The sequence below is a fragment of the Plecotus auritus genome (assembly GCF_963455305.1).
Source record: "Plecotus auritus genome assembly, chromosome: 1".
In the NCBI taxonomy this organism is placed as follows: domain Eukaryota; kingdom Metazoa; phylum Chordata; class Mammalia; order Chiroptera; family Vespertilionidae; genus Plecotus; species Plecotus auritus.
Genome location: NC_137770.1, coordinates 145,690,732 through 145,710,139, shown reverse-complemented (window position 1 = coordinate 145,710,139; position 19,408 = coordinate 145,690,732). Strand labels below are relative to the sequence as shown.

Genomic DNA, 19,408 nt, shown 5'->3' with positions numbered 1-19,408 from the left:
TCACTCCCACACCCTTACCCCTCACCATTAGCGCCCAATCTTCAGAAACCTCCAGCATTGCAGAGCCAGCAGAGGGTGGTTACAGCCCCCTGAGGGGTTGCAGTGAGCTGCACACACAGTATTTCAGCCTCCACTCTTTGCAGGATGGTAGGGGTTAGTGGGGGATGTGCGCTGACCCTCTATTCAAGGTCAGCTGTGAGTAGAGGCTCACCTGGGTGATTTCAGTCCCTTGTTTGAAATGACTGGGGAGAACCATTCCTTTAGTGTAAGGAGGATTAGGAGGGTCATCTTCCTCAGCAACACGTAAATACTCCTGAGAAGGGATAGTATGGTGAACACTATATACCATTCACACCATAATACATAATATCCTTTTTTTCCCCCTGAGAGATGTTTTAAATAGGAAGGAGAGAGCTAGGGGTCATTAACTACCAGAGTAGGGTTTCCTTTTTTAAAAAAATATAGTTTATGTATTTCAGAGAGGAAGGGAAAAGGAGAGATAGAAACATCAATGATGAGAGAAAATCACTGATTGGCTGCCTCCTGCACTCCCCCCACTGGGGATTGGGCCCACAACCTGGCCATGTGCCTGACTTGGAATAGAACCATGACGTCTTGGTCCATAGGTCTGCTTTCCACTGAGCCACACGGCAGGGCTGAGTAGGATTTCTCATAATGGCAATGTCTGAGAAAGAAAATGTTGAAGTCTGAACAATGAACTATTAATTTCATCTCTCCCATGCCTCCTATACCTCCAATTTTTGGCAAGGTTAAAACATTATTAAATAGTACTTAAAGGGGTATTACTGTAGCAGTGGTGTCTGACTCAGTACAGGCTTGCCCTAGTTTTATTGAGCCTTGGGAACATATACCAGGTGGTGTTAAGGCCGGGTTATTCACTGAGGCCAAACTACCTGCAGCCACCTGGACTGTCCCACTCAGGCATTGAGCAGGAGCTGCAGGGGACTGTCCGGGGCAAGCATTCCTCCCAGCACGGTGAACCTTTTCATGCTCTACCTTAGCAGACATGAAGTGAAATAAATTTAAAAACGTGTGCCTCGGTTCTGATTAGTCTGAACCAGTTCCACAGAAGTGCATGTGAGCCACGGGCTCTTGCTGCTCTTCCACAAAAGCTAACCTATTAGGAAAGCAGGTTATTAATTGCAGTACAGCTTCCATGCCTTTTCCCAGTCCCCTAGGATGAGGGCCTCTTTTCAACCTAAGAAGATGATAGCTTTGCCCTCGGAGACTTTTGACATATATAAAGGTAAAGGCATTGAAAAAATAAATGTAAGAATTTCTTATTTTCCCTGGGAGGCATCAAAAAAAGTTGCAGCTGCACTTGGAAGGTCTTTTCCTACTGATTGTAGCAGTTAACCTAAGGGGAGTGGAGAATTCTTCTTCACTTTTTGGGGTTGTCTCAGAGTGGTGGTTCTGTCGCTTGCCTTTTGAAAAAATATATATATATATATTTTTTTATTGATTTCAGAGAGGGAAGGAGAGGGAGATGGAAACATCAATGATGGGAGAGAATCACTGATTGGCTGCCTCCTGCACGCCCTCTTCTGGGGATTGATCCTTCAACCCAGGCATGTGCCCTGACCTGGAATCAAACCTCCTGGTTCATAGGTTGATGTGCAACCACTGAGCCAAGCTGCCTGAGCTGTTGCTTGCCTTTGTTTGCTATATCCCCCTGTGTCCTATTCTCAAAGGCACTATAAATTGAGAAGTAAGTGAGTCACTTTTGCAAATAACATTTCCTCCTGCTTTAATGTTGGTTTGATAATGACATGTTGCAATGGTTATGGAAAAAATAACATCTCTAATGAAATAGCAAGAGAAATAAAGTGTTTAGATATCTATGGTTTGATGCCTTGAAAAAAATTTACCTATTTCTATCTAAGGTGTGTATGGATTTCTTAGAAGAAAAAATGGAAAGGAGAAATAATCAAAATTGTTATTCTTCAGCAGTGACATTCTATCTAAATATTTTGCAATTTTATCCAGTCAAATAAAATATCTTTGAGGTGATTGTTTTGATTAGATTATGAATTGTTCTGAAATGTTCTACAGATTTTAATTTATCAGTTAGATATATATAATAAAAGACTATTATTTCTGCATTAAAACAATACACAATATATAATTAGTGAGAAGGAAATAAAAGGCGTAATGGTTGGAAAGGAAAAATATATTCTCATTATTTTCAAATGTTATTGTCAAAATACAAAAGCTCCGCCCCCCCTAAAAAAATGTACAGACACATTTTTAGAATTCATTTGGGAGTTGAGCGAAATTGCTGAATATAAAATCAATGTACAAAGTCAATTGCATTTCTGAATGCCACTGCAACCTGTAGGAAAATATAATTGAAAATAAAGTTTATGATGATAATAGCTTCAAAAAAGACTACCTAAATTGGAGGTAACCTAAAAATGATGTAAAATTACTTTTAAAATAGTGAAAGATACCTGAGAGTACCTAAATAAATAAAATCATATACCATCTTCAAGGATGGGGAGACCCAAAATCAAAAGGAATTTCATCCCAGACTGACATAATGTCAGTGAAATGTCAGTCAAGGTTTAACATGGTTATTTTATTTTTGTGCACATGCACATATGTGTATCTTGACAAATTAATCTAAAATAGATGTAGGAGAACCAGGGGTAGTCTCTGATTCTTAAAGGAAAACACTGATAGTTGATGATCTTTTCATTTACCAGATATAAACACGTAGAAATAAAACACTGTGGCGTTCACATAGGAATAAACAAACTAACCAGTGCATCAAAACAAAGACTATAATATGAGTCACATAGATTTATGAAAATTAAACTTAAGATTAAGTTGACATTGCAGGTTAGTGAGGATAGGATGACATTTTCAAAAAGTTATATTGTGTTATTTCTTAGGAAAAAAAGCACCAATTGACCCATATTTTATACCCTTCAAAAATAATATTAGGTGGAAGAAAAATGTATAAAGTAAATTTATAAAATATTTAGATGATAGCTCCATAATTTTGGAGTAAGGAACACTTTAAGAATGCACAAAAAGAACAAAACATAGATAGTATCCAGAATTTCTTTTTTTATAAAAGCTAGGAAATGAGTCCTAGAAATCAATAAGAAAAAGGCAAGAAATTTTCATGCACTTTAAGGAAACTTTACTGGCAAATGATCTGAGAAAAACATTGAATTTCATTGTTACTCAACCTTACAGTTGGGTAATGTAAATTAATCAATGTAATTGAGTAATTTCAATTGAGTAATGTAAATTAATGCCACAATGCCATATAATTTTACAACAACTAGATTAGGAAAAGTTAAAAGTGAGATGATATCAAATTTTGATAGGGTTATGAAGCAATGCAAATATGTATAAAGTAGCAGTAGATGTGTCGTTCGGTGTAACTGCTTAGAAAAACAATTCCCCATTATCTGGTGAAGTTTCACATGTGCTTGCCATATGAGCTACTCATACAGCTTCTGGGTTTATACATTAGAAAATCTTGTACATGAGCCAGGTCATATGTGGAACTTTTTAATGATAGCAAAAAATTGAAACAATGTGAATGTCCTCAAGAGTCTAATGGATAAATTAATTGTGGCTTAGTCATATAGTGGAATATGATACAGCAGTGAAAATGAGTGAAACACAGCTACTGTAAACAGGGATGATCTCTTAGGAACTTAGATTTACACAAAAATAAAGACTTTCGGAGAATACTTACAATACAGGTCAATTATTTTGAAGTCTAAATATATGGAAAGCTAATTATTTAGGGATATAAATATATTATGTAAAAACTATGAAGGAAAGGAAGGAAATGTTAAAAATTTATAACAATGTTAGCTCTCAGGAGGGAAATTGTATTTTAAAGGTCAAATTTGTGCTTTTTTATATATTTTTAGTCTGGTTGGTAGATAAACTGTTATGTGTATGCTCACTGTTTTTTTATTCCTTTTGCATAAGCACATATTCTATGCCTATAATATGAATTTTATCTTTTTAAGATTATAAACCTTTAAAATACACAGTCACATATAAACAAATAAAAACTGGTTGAAAATCACAAAATGTCCACATTTGAGTGTGTGAATGTTTGAATATGTATTTAAGAATTTTAGAATCTAAATATTACTTGTTAAAACTTCCAAGGTCAAGGAAAAATGCTTTGTCAGTATTTTTATCAAAATAAACATATTCAGTCAAAATATTCCACAGTAGAATTATAGGAAGTAAAATCTTTGATGTTTGAATTAGGAACTAATTTGTGAAATAAGTGATAATGCTATCCAAATGCTACTCTTTTTGGTTCTCAATGACCATATTCCAAATGAATACAAGGAATTCTATATACTAACTGTTCTGGAAGAATATCATATATAATAAAAGGCTAATATGCAAATAGACCGAACGGTGGGACAACTGAACAACCAGTTGCTATGATGTGTGCTGACCACCAGGGCGTGTGTGTGGAACATGGCGGGTGTTGGCCATGGCAGGATGCTGAAGCAGGTGAACAGAGGCGTCAAACCAAGGTGGGGCATCGGTCACCGTCATCGGGGCGAGCCTCTGGTGGTTACTGAAAATTCTTTGCTCCCGCACACAACTGTCCCACCTGGTGTTTGCACCTGCTGCTAGCGCCAGCCCTGCTAGTACCCACTGCTGGTGCTGGAGCCATGGCTTGCACCCACTGCCAGTGCCTGGCACCGGACCCAATCACTCAGCACCCTCAGTGGGTGCGAGCGGCAGCTGCCAGCCCTGATCCCCCCTCAGGGCTTCTCTACCTCCCCATACTCTTGAGGCCGGCAGCCGCCTCTCACACCCACTGCTGGTGACGGCCCCGTTCACACCCGCTGCCAGCCCTGGAGCTGCCGCTCGTACCCACTGCTGGTGCCAGGCGCCGGTCCCAATGGCTCGGTGCCATCAGCAGGTGTGAGTGGCGGCTACTGGCCCCTATTGCCCCTGAGGGCTTCTCCACCTCCCTCTACTCCTGAGGGGCAATTGGGGCAGCAGCTGCCACTCACACCCACTGACGACACTGGTCCCACTCGCACCCGCTGCTGGTATCAGCCCTAATCACTCTGTGCTGTCAGTGGGTACAAGCAGGGCTGGCACCGTTGGCAGGAGCAGGGCTGCTGGCAGACAGGGGACTGGGGGCTGCTGTGGGAGGGGCTGGGCAGGGACACAGAGGATGGGCCGAGACCCGCCCCTGTGCCCACCACAGCCTCACAGCCCACAGTACCTTTCAAGGTGCACAAATTCATGCACTGGGCCCCTAGTCTATAATAATAAAAGCATAATATGCTAATTAGACTGGATGTCCTTCTGGACAACCTTCCAGATGAAGCTGGGGCTGCGAGGGAAGCCAGGGTCCCGGGTATCTGCTGGCAGCTGGAGGGAAGTTGGGGTCCCGGGTGCCAAAGGGAAGCTGGTGCCGACAGCCAGGGGAAGGAAGGCCTACTCTTGCATGAATTTTATGCATCGGGTCTCTAATGTATTCTAATAAACCCTTCCCTGAATCAACTCTAGGAAGAGGTGACCCTGCATAAACTTGACTTTCTTTTTGTTTCTTTTCCTTTTATTTCTTCCTCCCTTCCTTCCTTTCTTCCTCCCTTCCTTCCTTCCTTTCTTTTTCTTTTAGTGTGAGAAAAAATTGGGAGAGAAATATAAGGCATGGATGTGGAAAGAAAGTCTTAGGGCTTCTTGCAATCTCTCACTGTTTTCAGTAATTACAGTGGTCTAAAATAGAGTGGATAAATGTTATGTATGAAAATATATCTGTGAAAATAAATGCCTTTTTGAAAACTTTAGTGTAGGTGGTATTAACCAAAATATTGATGGTTCTGTGCATCTGGGTCAGAAGAAATGCCTAAAATGCTTTCAGAGGAAGTAGGATAGGCTTTATTTTGCTTCGGATTCTGAGATGTTCAATATGTGTTGTGTATTGATTTACACAATTTATAGAATCTAATATATATATATGTATATATATACTGTATATATACATTTATATATATATTTATATGTATATATAAACATATATGTTTCTACATTTGTATATATACATAGCACATACACATCTATGTATATCAAGCAAATTTTTCTTTCAGCATCTGATGTTTTGAGTGTTCAAATTGTAGGACATATTGAAAGCACAAATTAAAAGGGGAATATGAATATACAATTGGGTCAATTCCTTTTTGTTATTATGGTTATTTTATCCCTCTCACTGACCACTTATTACCCTAAGGATCCAGACTGCTAAAACATCTGAGAAATTATAGTAAGATCGCAACTCTGAGGTTATAATAAGGCACACATCTTAGGGAATTTGGAGTGTCAGAGAAATGTGAGCCTGATCATAGGGCTGCAGAGATCGAGAGCAGACAGGAGAGGAAGCAGTGCAGCTGCAGAGGGAGCCTCTGCAGAGGCTCTGATAGGATATCGCAGCCATGAAGATGCTCCACACATACGGGCTGAATGTGGCATCGCAGCTGTTTGTAGAGTTCTTTTTCACTGATTTATGTGCACAAAATATTGTTTAATACTTATTATCAATATCCAAACAGGATGGATAGATAGATAGATGACATTAGACAAATCTGTAAGTTGAATGCTCATGCATTGAAATCCAAATTATCTGAGGCAACAATTGGTTATTTTAGTTATGCTGGAGAAAAGAAGAAGGAGCAGGTCCTTGATTGGGGCATGATGGAGCAATGCTGAGGGCTGTCTTTGAGAAAGCAAAGCTCTTCTACTCCCTCTTGGCTTCTTTTCTATCTAGATTAATGAGTTCTCTCGCACTGAAAAGGGAGGGACAATGAAGAGATTGTCAGTGCATTGAGGACTTGTCATGACCCTGCTTGGATGGATTCTGTTAAAACTTAGGGATGGGACTTTTATCTCTCCTAGAAATGTCTAATCAGTGATGGAAAACAAAAACATTTTTGGAAGAATGGAGGTGGGAAAGTGTAGTTATAGTTTCAAAACTTTAGAATAAAATTTGTTTTGTAAACTGAATAAACTACATTTCTGGACAGAAATCTGAATGAACTATTCTGCTAGATAATATTTTTACTTTAAATGTACCAGATTTTTAAAGTAAGACATACATGGACATTGAAATTGGGACTCAAACATTTTTTGTAATTATATGTTTATTCCTAGTCTGCAGAGGCAAGATTCTTTAAAGGAAAGAAAAGGGAAAAAAATAGATACAGAAGCAAAGAAGCATTGAACAGACTGTCGGGCTACAGCGGGAAGGCAGAGGAGGTTTTTTTTTTGGGGGGGGGGGGCTGTAAGAGATCAACTGAAGGACTTGTGCGCATGCATATAAGCATAACCAATGGATAAAAGACACTGGGGTGGCGCAGGTAAATGCATGTACTGGGGGGAAGGGGAGGCTGGGGGGAGGTCAATGGGGAAAAAAATGAGACATATGTACTACTATTTGTAATACTTCAAACAATTAAAAAAATTTAAAAAAAAATAAATAAATAAAATTGTCTTTTTATTTAAAATAAATAAATAAATAAATAAAGTAAGACATACAGTCCTACAGATTATTCCATAAATACAGTGAGTTCTGATAACGTAGAGGCTACCTGAAGGTGGTCTCCCAGTACATTTGGCCATCCTCCTTCCAGGGCTGTTTCTAGACATTTGAAAAATGGATTTCAATGATAGTTTTTAACTCCTTAGAAAAGGAAGGGACAGTTTTCATATTTCTCCCTGGTACACCTGGGCCAGGGCAGAGGAACCGGGGAGAAGAGGGGAGTAAAGAGAGGGGGGTTTGGACGGGGCAGACAGGCATGGAGCAAGGAATGAGCTCCCCTCTCTAGAGAAGGATAGAACCCGGATGGGAGCCCAGCTGGTAATTTTGCACTGTCCTAGGTAGTTCCCAAAGAGATTATTTGGGTCCTGGTAAACGGAGGCATTCCACAGGAGCGGATATTCATAAGTTGGGAAGCCAAGTAGTTGCCTTCCAGAAAATCTGCTCAGAGGAATCAGGGTTCAAAATAGAGGCTATGCAAATGTGGGACAGCATACCTGAAAATCAAGACCTCAGTACTGGAGCTGCCCATGTAAGTCTAAAATTTGACAGCAGGATCCCTGAATCCTCAGTCTAGGAGCATAAATAATTTAAAAGAACATTCCCTGTCTCTCCCACGTAGGAGTAAAGTTTTTGAAAAATTAGTGGGATCTGCCTGAATTGAGGGGATGAACTTGATTTTCAAGTAAAAAGGAGCAGGCCAATGCCTCCTTGAAAAGCAATACAAAATGAAAATGAAAGAAGTTACGGATTTTGGTCTCTCTGGCCTCTTGTACATAATTCCGGCTCCTGCTCTTTCTCTCTAGGGTTGGAGAGAGGCACTTTATATAGCCAACATAAAATTCTACATTGGTAATTTCATGGATATAATTTGCAGCCAATAACCAAGTGTAACTTGTTGCTTCTTGTCCCCAGCGGATGACTTTGTTGTAATTTGTAATCCCCAATGATGCCAATTAAGGCAACAAAATAAAGGAGTATAAATGTATATATTTATAATGTTTCATTATATAAAAAGATTTGGTATATTTTATCTTGACAGCTGGTTGGAATTGTGAAGGGGAAATCTTGGGTGATTGACAATGTTATAGGTTTCTTCCAAAGAGCCAGTGGTAAGTGAGCTCACACGAACTTCTGAAATTCTTCTGTTTCTTCTCTAACCATCTACAAATCCATGTCCTCACAGTGAACTGTGTGGTCTACTAGCAACAGTTGTACCCACAGGAAGCCTGTTAGGTGAACCCTGTCATTGTACAGTTGCTGCTGGCAGACAGTTACATTACCAGATAACTAACCACAACTTTTAATTTTCAAGTTAGCAATTGCTGCCACATATGGCTTTGTTTAAAAGGCTGACTGAGTTACAAACAAGTATTTGTCTGGAAGGGAGCAGTCTATAGCATGTGAGAATATATTGTGATTCATAAAAGAGCATTTCTGTAAAATGCAAGTTGAATAACTCAATTCTCTATGAATAGAAGAGATCATATATAAGGTTAATTAGGGATCAGTATGAAAACTCTATTTTCTAAGTTCTATGGATGAACGACCATAAATTTCAGACCTATTTGATTAACATGTAAGGATCATAGTACACGTGCCCTGAAGGTGGCAACGGTGGCATACACCACTGTCATTTGCACTCTAAAAATAGCACTTAACTACAAATGCTCAGTGCCCTACAGGCACACGCATCAGCTCCAACCTTTCCTCTGGGATCAAAAATATCAACTGAACGATGATGTAGTAGAATATTTTATGTAGCTCTTTATACGTTAAAGTTTCACAGGCAGTTATAGCCGCTCATGCTTGCTTTATTATTATGACACTTCCAATTAAATGAAACAACCATTTACAACTAATAGGAGGTTAATATGTTTACAAGGTGCTTATTCCATCAGAATGTAAGGAAAGGCATATCAAACGAAGAACATGGGCATTAAGGCATTCTACTACCTGTTGGCTTGCAAGTTAGATCAGTGGTGTGCCTTAACCCAAACTGCAATAATGCAGAGAAACATATATCATACCATTTGGGTCTGTAACATGACTTTGAAGTCATATAGACATCTTAGTGCCAGCCACTCAACTAGTGTACATTAGACAGAGATTTCCAGGTAAAAATTAGAGATGATTTAATGGATTGGTTATTGTCAGAAAATTTTATTTTAAGCCCTGTTTGAAAGTGCTTTTAATATATCAACTCGTTCAACTATTACAACTCAATGATATTCATGCCGTTACTACTCTATTTTAACAGATTAGGCAACAGGCACAGAGAAGTCAAGAACTTAGTCACATGGCTAAGAAATAATTTGCTTGTACTATTACATAAAGTCTATAATTATATGTCATTCCTACCAGTTTGAGTCATTTGGTAGATTGCAAAAAGAAACCTAATTTTAATCTATTTATACAATTTTCCAATTGAAAGAACAGAGGATGAAGTAATATAATAAAAGTAGCAGGATTTGAGGTGACTACAACTTTGCTCTGCAGTGTAGGTGCTTAAATTTTAACAGAGAAAACTGGTCTTTTCCTACTCCTTGTTTAAGTATGAAATCCAGTGAGGAGAGCATATAGTTCTGGAAATATAATGAATTCTAAAATATATTGTAAAGAGGTCATAAAATTTGAAGTTAGAAACCAATTCTAGCCACTTGGCTTTGAGCAAATTACCCAACTTTATTATATGCCTCATTTAATGAAGGGAAATCCTATCTAATAAAAGAGCAATATGCAAATTAACCATCACTCTGCTACACCCACCAGCCAATCAGGAGCACATATGCAAATAAACCCAACCAAGATGGCTACGGCCACAGAGAGCAGGAGGGAGGCTTGGGTTTCCCCGGTGATGGAGGAAGCCAAGCTTTCTGCCTGCCCTTGCCAACCTAGGCCTCAACTCAAGGCTACAAAGTTTCAATGATAGAAGATACATAAACCCAAACAGAAATGGCGGCAGCCACGGAGCTGGAAAGAGCAGGAGGCTAGGGTTGCCCCTGGCAATGGAGGAAGCCAAGCTTTCCGCATACCCTGGCCAGCCCAGGCCTCGCTTAAGGGTACAAAGTTTCAATTATAGAAGATATATAAATCCCAACAGAAGGCTTGGCTCCACTCCAGGCTACAAAGTTTCAATTGTAGAAGATAAATAAACCCCAGATACCAGGGCATCTGCTTGGGTCACCAGGGGGCGTGGCCAGCCTGCAAACCACCACAGGCCCCTCGCCCAGGCCGCCCCATGCCCCAAGGGAACCCCCACCCTGATCCTTCAGGGCAAACCAGCTGGCCCCCACCCGTGCACCAGGCCTCTATCCTATTTAATAAAAGAGTAATATGCAGATTGACCATCACTCCAACACACAAGATGGCTGCCCCCATGTGGTCAAAGATCCTGCCCCCATGTGGACACAAGATGGACACCACAAGATGGCCAGCAGGGGAGGGCAGTTGGGAGGGACCAGGCCTGCAAGGGAGGGCAGTTAGGGGTGACCAGGCCTGCAGGGGAGGGCTGTTAGGGGCAAACAGGCTGGCAGGGGAGCAGTTAGGCATCAATCAGGCTGGCAGGGGAGTGGTTAGGGGGTGATCAGGCTGGCAGGCAGAAGCGGTTAGGGGCAATCAGGAAGGCAGGCTGGTGAGCAGTTGGGAGCCAGCAGTCCTGGATTGTGAGAGGGATGTCCGACTGCCCATTTAGGCCCGATCCCGGTCTAAACGGGCAGTCGGACATCCCTCGAGGGGTCCCGGATTGGAGAGGGTGCAGGCTGGGCTGAGGGACACCCTCCTCCCCCATGCACGAATTTCATGCACCGGGCCTTTAGTAATAATAATAATATTGTTTCCTAAGTTATTATAAGGATACAGTGAATAGAATACATGAAACAATGTAATTGGTAAAGGCCAGCATAGAGAAGGTAATTGTTAATTTCACTCTTATCACAATAGTACTTGTGGTTAATAAATACATAATTGCAGTTGATAAATACATAATTACTGAGGAGGTTTTATTCATGTCAGAACTTACAATGATAGAATCCTCAAATGACTTGATAAGGCTTACAGATTTAAAACTAGATTATTCAAGTGACTGAAGAGCTTCTACAGAAAGCAGCCCATGAGAAGCCTTCCGGGTACAAGAGCAAAGCTGTGATTATAGCTGAAATTAATATTGGACCCTAGGTTTACTAGTAAAGGCAAATGGAAATTCAGTGTGTTAGCTATCATTTGAAATTCAAAAACTCAAAACTAATTTGCTTCTCTTATTTGGATCTTTCAAATGGAGGTATCTTCTGGGTACCATGTTATCTGGATAATAACAATTTTTCTGCAAAACTTATGACTGGATAAATGAGTCATAAGTTTTGCATATTTAAACTAGAAGCATATAGTGAGCAAAGAAGATGTGATTAGCCCTTCAAATGACTACAACCAAGTCTGAAAAACACACACACACAATACAAATAGTTTTCCTAAATTACCTCAAATGTGAAAGACCAAAATGAAATATTTTTTTTCTGTACTACGCGGTACATGCCCAGGACAGCTATAAAAAGAAAGAAAGAAAGAAAAAAAAAGAGGTAAATGTAAATAATACTGCAATGAGCACAGGGGTGCATATATTCTTTCAAATTAGTTTTGGGTTTCTTCAAATATATACCCAGAAGTGGACTCACAGGGTCATAGGAAGTTCCATTTTTAATTTTTTGAGGAAACTCCCAGCTATTTATGGTGCCAGGTGGGTACCTGAAATTCCAGGGTGGGGAGAAGACATTTTGTAAAGTAGATGATTATCTAACCACTATGTACAACTGAAGCTAATACAAGGTAATATTTGTATGTAAACTGTAACTGAAAAATAAAATTCGGAAGAAAAGAGGTAAATGTCTAAATGGGTGCTGTGGGGCCTTTGAAGCTTTAGGACAGATTTATTGCATTCAAGGTCTCCTTAATTCACGCAATTGGGTCCTATTCAACCCCTAGTTACATTTCCCTGCTCTCTGGGCCTGTGAGGTTTCTGTCCACTCAGCTATAACCAGGGCTGAAGTGACATTTTAAAACCTTGAGATGTAAGGACTGCAGAGACCATCAGTGCAGTCAAGCATGTCACGTCTTGGTCACTAAGAAGTAACCTAACATATTAAAGAAAGTAGATTTCAATGTGGCTGAGAAACACGAATTAGCAAAATTAAATTCATTTTGTGGAGTGGTGGGGTACTTGCCTCCTTGGATTGTCTCTCACATTCCTCTTGGTGGTGGTGGCAGCAATGATGGTAGCAAATTAATAGTGGTGGCAAATGTGCTAGTCGTTATAGCCGTTGTTTCTTGTTAATAGTAGATGCACCACCTGTAACAGTTACTGTTATTTATTTTAATTTTACATAATAGAAGAATCAAGGATTGCAATGATTGCTTTTACATACTAACAAAATCTTTTATATTTTTACTTTGTTCTTTAGGGACAATTTAAGACTTCATCTTTGAAATTTAGGAAATTTTCATTCTGGAAAACTTTTTCCTGATGAAGGAAGCAACAGTTAATTATTCCCATGATCTGAAACTGGGTGTATAGAAGGTGGAGAATAACTTTTTGCCAAATCTGTGTAGGAACATTCAAATATATATATATATATATATATATATATATATATATATATATATATATATGATTTTAGAAATTAATAGTAAGAATTGAGCATCTGAAATCATCGATGGTTGTGGATTTTGCAACCCTTTTTTTAGGAATTGCTGATGCTTTTCTTAGAGTTGTTTTGGAGAATGAATTTTCTATTGATTTAAAATCACCTTACTCCTTGAGTTACTGCATTCTTTACTCTTCAAGTCAAGCAAAGTTTCCTCTATTAGTACCTGGAGAATATAGAGTAGAGAAATAACTATCCAGAGCTACTGTCCCTGAAAGAACATTTGCAGAGTATAATTTAATTTTTTCCTTAAACTATCAGACTTTTAGAATTTTTCTATCCATTTTAATGGTGAAATTATAAAGGCATGTTGGTGAGGATCAGAGAAAAAAATAAATCATAGACCTTGAAAAAATAGTTACTCTTCATCTTTATAATTTTAAGGATGTGAAATTGGGCTTTGAACTTCAAGAGTGTCTCTGAAAATCTACAGGGAAATAAAATAAAAGTAATGGCTGCATCACTTTATGTAACATTTTTAGTACATTTGAGCTGTGTAAAATTGCAAATGGACAAAATTATCTTCAAGGCATAGGAAATTTATTTTGAGAGCTATTGCTTATCAAATAAGAAACAAGATGTAATCAACAATTAAAATACATGTTAAGACTTTCCTAATTAAAATATATGTTTAAGGTAAATAGTTAGAATTAAAATATGCCTTTGATAAAAATTTAAAAAGAAGTAAAGGAGACACTGCTAGAAAGACAAATGAATTTCAAAGTCAGTAACTACAGATTTAATTCTCCAATAATTCCAGTTTATAATTTGAAACAATAAAATCACAATATACAATAAAAGCTTTATTTGGATCATGAAGTGAGATGACAAAAGTTTGAACACTTCTAGAAGTTTAAATCCTACCCAATTTTGTGTTTTTTAAATCTTGCTTGTTTTATCAATTTTTGTAAAAATTTAAAAATTATTTACAATAGCCCCAGATATCTAGTTACCTTATGATTGCCTAAACATTACAACGGCATTTTCACAAATAACTTGCTCTGGATTTTATTTTGTAATAGTGTGTGTGTGTGTGTGTGTGTGTGTGTGTTTGCACATGTGTGTGCCCATTTGCATATATGTTCTTAATTGTGCATTCTTTAGATTAATATCAAAATGAGTTATCATTCGCTGAGCTGACTCTCCTTTTAGACCTAAGACTTGGAGGCAAGAAACTAGTATAGGATTAACAATTTGTCATGGATAATCCACAAAGTAAATAAAGCAAGTGTGAATAATTGAAAGTGGGTAAGGTTGTAACATCAGAACTATTGAAATTTAATTCAAGAGGAAGTTCTCCATAGTAAATTTCCTCTCATTATCCAACTGCTAGCATAGGCCTCTATTGATAAGCAGAGGACTTGTGCAATATCAGTGTTTTTACCATCTTATCTGCAAACATATAATCTTTATCTTTTTAATGAGTTGCTAGTCTTATAAAGAATTGAGTAACTTGAGAAATGTGCAAGTTTTTTCTTGGGTGTTTGGCTTCCCTTCAACTTTGAAAAAAAGGTCTGACATATTTTCTCCGTTTTAGTAATAGAAAAAGATATGAAAATATATATGAAGATATGTATGTGTAGCTTCTGAAATGTCCTAAGCTGAAATTGCAGTTTAACAAAATAAAATTAAATATCATGAAAGTATATTCACTTGTAAAAAAGATTCACATGTTTGGCTAGTGCTAAAATAACAAGGGATTAATAATGGCTGATTGAATGCTGGAATTACTGATAGTACTATACTAATCTTTTCAGCCTAATAATCTCTTCCAGATAATAGTCACTTTGTCCACAATTACAGTTGTTCATAATATAGATTTTTGATTTGACGGTCTGCAGGGTGCTACCAAATCCTACGCAAATATATTACTTAATCCAGACCCAACTGTTGTTGAGTAGACATTAAGACATTAATTTTATTCCTTTTTTTTTTAGCTGTTATGATATTTTATTTTCAAAATAAGACTGCAACAGAGTTGGAGCTATTTAAATTAAAACTATATCTGGGCTGTTTCTTAACATGTTTCCTACTTTTCTAATTATAGGTTTCATATACACTGGAGAAGTTGTACATCGAATGCTGACAGCCACACAGTACATAGCACCTTTAATGGCAAATTTTGATCCCAGTGTCTCCAGAAATTCAACAGTTAGATATTTTGATAATGGTATGTATTGATTAGCCTATTTTTTACTGAATGCATACTTTTGTTTATTTATTTTTGGGGTCTTCTTTTTTTAATGAAATCTTTATTGTTGAAAGTATTACATATGTCCCCTCCCCCCCAATTGATCCCTCCTAGCCTGCCCCCATGCCCCACCCCAAGCCTTCACCATGAATGCATACTTTTAAATGGTGATCATCAAATTTATATTAATGTTTATGTAACCTGGAGTATTTTGTTTAGTTTTTTGGTAGATAGATTTATAAACTGCTCAGTGCAAATACCCTAAGATGACAAAGTTATACCATAACAGTTAATATGCAGAGTAAATATATAGTCAAATGCCACTCATTTTATTCATTCATTTGATTGTTCAACAAATGTTTAGTAAGACATATTAGACACTATAATAAATGAGTTGCTAAAGAGCACTTCAAACCAAGCAAGTACATTTGATGCTATTTTCAGTAAGCCCCTGCTATTAGAAAAACTAAATAAGGATAATTTGTTCTGATCTTCAAGTAGAGGCAAGTGTCATAATACATTGATATTAAATTTTCAAAACTTATGAACTTTATATACCACAAGATGAACACGCCTTTAAAAAAATATAGGGTAGTGAATAGTTAAAATACATGTAAGAAAACCTAGTTTTCCTGCCCAGGCCAATGTGGCTCCATTGGTTGAGCATTGTCCCGTGCACCAAAAGGTTGCCAGTTCAATTCCCAAGCAGGGCACATGCCCAGGTAGTAGGAGCATGCAAGAGGCAGCAGATTAATGTTTCTCTCCCACATTGATATTTCTCTCTCTCTTCCTCTCCCTTGCTCTCTCTTTCTAAAATCAATAAAAAAATAAAAACATTAAAAGAAAAAGAAAGAAAATCTACTCTTCCTAACTTTAAAATATGAAATAGAGCCTTTTAAGCTTTATAATGTATACTAACAACAGTTTATCCCTAATATTTCTCTTGGGAACATCTATATATATATAAAAGTCTACTATGCATATTGTCCCCACGGGAGTTCAACCAGGAGACCGATTGCTAGCTATGATGCGCGCATCAGGAACAGTGTGGAACGAAGGAAGGCCCTGGCCGGCAGCCAGCAGCCGGGGAAGGGAGGCCCCGGCCGGCAGCCAGAAGGCCCTGATCGGCCCTGATTGCCAGTCAGGCTTAGGGACCCTACCCTTGCACAAATTTTGTGCACCGGGCCTCTAGTATAAAATAGTCAAAGAAAATCTATACTACGTCACAAAATGCTATTCAAATCTAAGTAAAAATTGAAGGTCCTGAAGACAGAAATTAATTTTCATGTCTAAATCTTATTGAAGCCTCTAACTTTATTAGAGAAAATAGGAAAACAAGAGTTTGCTTGGAAAGTTAATAAAAGGTGGAAGTACCAACTTCCAGTTTTATTTTGTCATCAGCATGTAAATTATAGCATAGGGTATAGAGTCAGTAATATTGTACGACGAGGGATGATTACTGGACTTATTGTGGTAATCACTTTGTAAGGTATATAAATGTTGAATCACTTTGTTGTATACCTGAAACTAACATAATATAGTATGTTAACTATAAAAATAAATTCAAATTAATTAATTGTATAAAAGATATACATGTCCATACACTGTATAATATAAAGATAGTATTTATTTGTTCAAATAAAGATATTATCTTTTAAAATAATGGAAATATTTGGTGTGAACAAAGCTAGTTTTACACTTGTCTTTATGATCAAGGAAGAAATTCACTAGTGGGTAGTACAGACAAAATGGTGCAGTTGCTTGGGGAAAATGTGATCATTGTGCTAAAAGCCAAATGATGATGAAGCCTTTTATAGGTCAAAATATCAAAGAAAGAAGGAAACTAAACATAGTTAGAAATATATTTTGATAACTGCGTTTCAAACTATTTGAATAACAACAAGGTGTGTTCCTATATTAATAACTCTGAATGTTAGCCATAATAATAACTTCCCCTAATTATTTTGATAATTGTTATATACTTTATTTTTCCTCTTTGAAAAATTTTATGAGGTGCTCTTGGTTGGCCCTTTGAATATCTCACCCCACTCCCTCTAGCCTGCAAGGTTTCTACTGAAAAATCCAATGATAGCCTTATGCAGATTCCCTCGTAAAAAACAGATTGCTTTCCTTTGCTGCTTTTAAGTTTCTTTCTTTGTCTTTAAACTCTGATAATTTAATTATAATGTTTCCATGTGAGTCTCTTTGATTCATCTTGTTTGGTATTTGGGGCCTCCCTGGATCTAGATGTCTGTTTTTGTCCCCAGGTAGGGAAATTTTTCAGCCACTATTTCTTTGAATAAGATTTCTGTCCCTTTCTCTCTCCTTTATCTTTCTGAGATCCCTCAAATGTAAATATTGGTCCACTTGACAATTTCCTATATGTCTCTTAACCTATCATCACTTCTTTCATTCTTTTTCCTTTCTGCTCCTCTGATTGGATGAATTCCACGGCCCTGTCTTCAAGAGCATTGATCCTATCTTCTACTTAATGCAGCCTACTGCTGAACCACTCTGTTAAAACGTTCCGATCAGTTATTATATACTTCAGATATATGGTTTCTCTTCAGTAGTTTCTAATACCTTTTCTGTCTTTGGCTGAAATTCTCACTTTGCTCATGCATTGCTCTTCTGACCTCAGTGACCACCTTTATGACTTATTTTGAACTCATTTGGGAAAATCATTTACCTCCATTTCATTAACATCTGTCCCTGGAGATCTTGTTCTTTTATTTGAACATATTTCCTTGTTTATCCATATTTCTTGACTCTGTTGCTTTCTGCACATTAGATAAAATAGCCACCTCTTCCATTCTTGTCAGAGGGGTCCTGTGTAGGGGATGACCCCTTCAATCAGGCAGGCTGAAGCTCCTGGTTGCCTCTCAAACGCTTGTGGTTGTCTCAGACATCATTTTTGTTCTGAGTAGCTGAGAGTGTTCTAAGACCCCTCAGTGTCCTAAAGGGGAGATCACAGTCAGCACCTAGGTGCAAGCTGATTTGTTGCTACTCTCGGGCAGCAGCTGGGGAAGTCTGCAGTCAAACCTCTCCCAGGGAGAAATTAGGGGACAGGCATTTTTGCCTGCTCTCTCTGCACTGTGTCTGGAAGTTTAATCCTGGGAGTGCTTCTGCACCCATTTCGAAACTTCTTTGTTTGCTCTAATCTCTGACTTGTAAATGCAAACCCTGTTGGCTATCAGAGCAAGGCGGTTTATTTTAGGTGCCCAAACCTCAATGGCAGCCATACAATTTGGGGCACTCCACATATACAGCGCTCCTTTGAGATAAATACTGGCAACTTGGTTTTCCTGTTGGAGTGAGCTGCAGGGAGAAGGTGGAGCAGTAGATGAATGCTACTTAGATGCTGGACCCTCAAGCAGCAGCTTATATAATATGTCGTCACATCCCTTAAATGAAAAGACTGGGGGATGGGCATTTTTGCCAGCTCTCTCTCTGCTGAATCCTCGGGATAGAGGGGGATAGCCATGGCTAGTGCACAAAGACAAGCCTGTCTGCTACAAGCCTGTGGAACTCAGCAATGCAAATCCTATTGTCTATCACAGCTAGCAATCTGGGGACCTGACCTGCAGTGACTCCACAACACTGGGTGCCAGGCTTGTGTGTAAGCTCCTTCCAGGGAGGTGCTGGTGGCCTTGTTTTATTGTTGTCATGAGCCAAAGAGGGAAGGCAGGGGAACTGCCTCCTGGCTCTTTCGGGCTCTAGAGAGGATCATAGTCAACACCTACATATGTGCAGTTTCTTTTCTTTTTTAAAAAATTATTTTTATATATTTTTTCTTTATTGACTAAGGTATTACATATGTGTCCTTAACCACCCAAATTCCCCCCCACTCATGCCCTCACCCCCTCTAGTGTCTGTGTCCATTGGTTAGGCCCATATGCATGCATACAAGTCCTTTGATTGATCTCTCTCCCTTACCCCTGCCCTCCCCTACCTTCC

At 38.3% G+C, this 19,408-nt stretch overlaps 1 protein-coding gene across 1 annotated transcript in view; it reads left to right on the top strand.

Annotated features, from left to right (window-relative positions):
* Positions 1–19,408, top strand: part of PLXDC2 (plexin domain containing 2) — a 426,562-nt gene that overhangs the window by 278,335 nt on the left and 128,819 nt on the right. Inside the window, exon 5 of the mRNA XM_080661690.1 lies at positions 15,308–15,430. Within this exon, the coding sequence (XP_080517816.1) occupies positions 15,308–15,430 (123 nt within the window). The remainder of the gene's footprint in view (positions 1–15,307; positions 15,431–19,408) is intronic.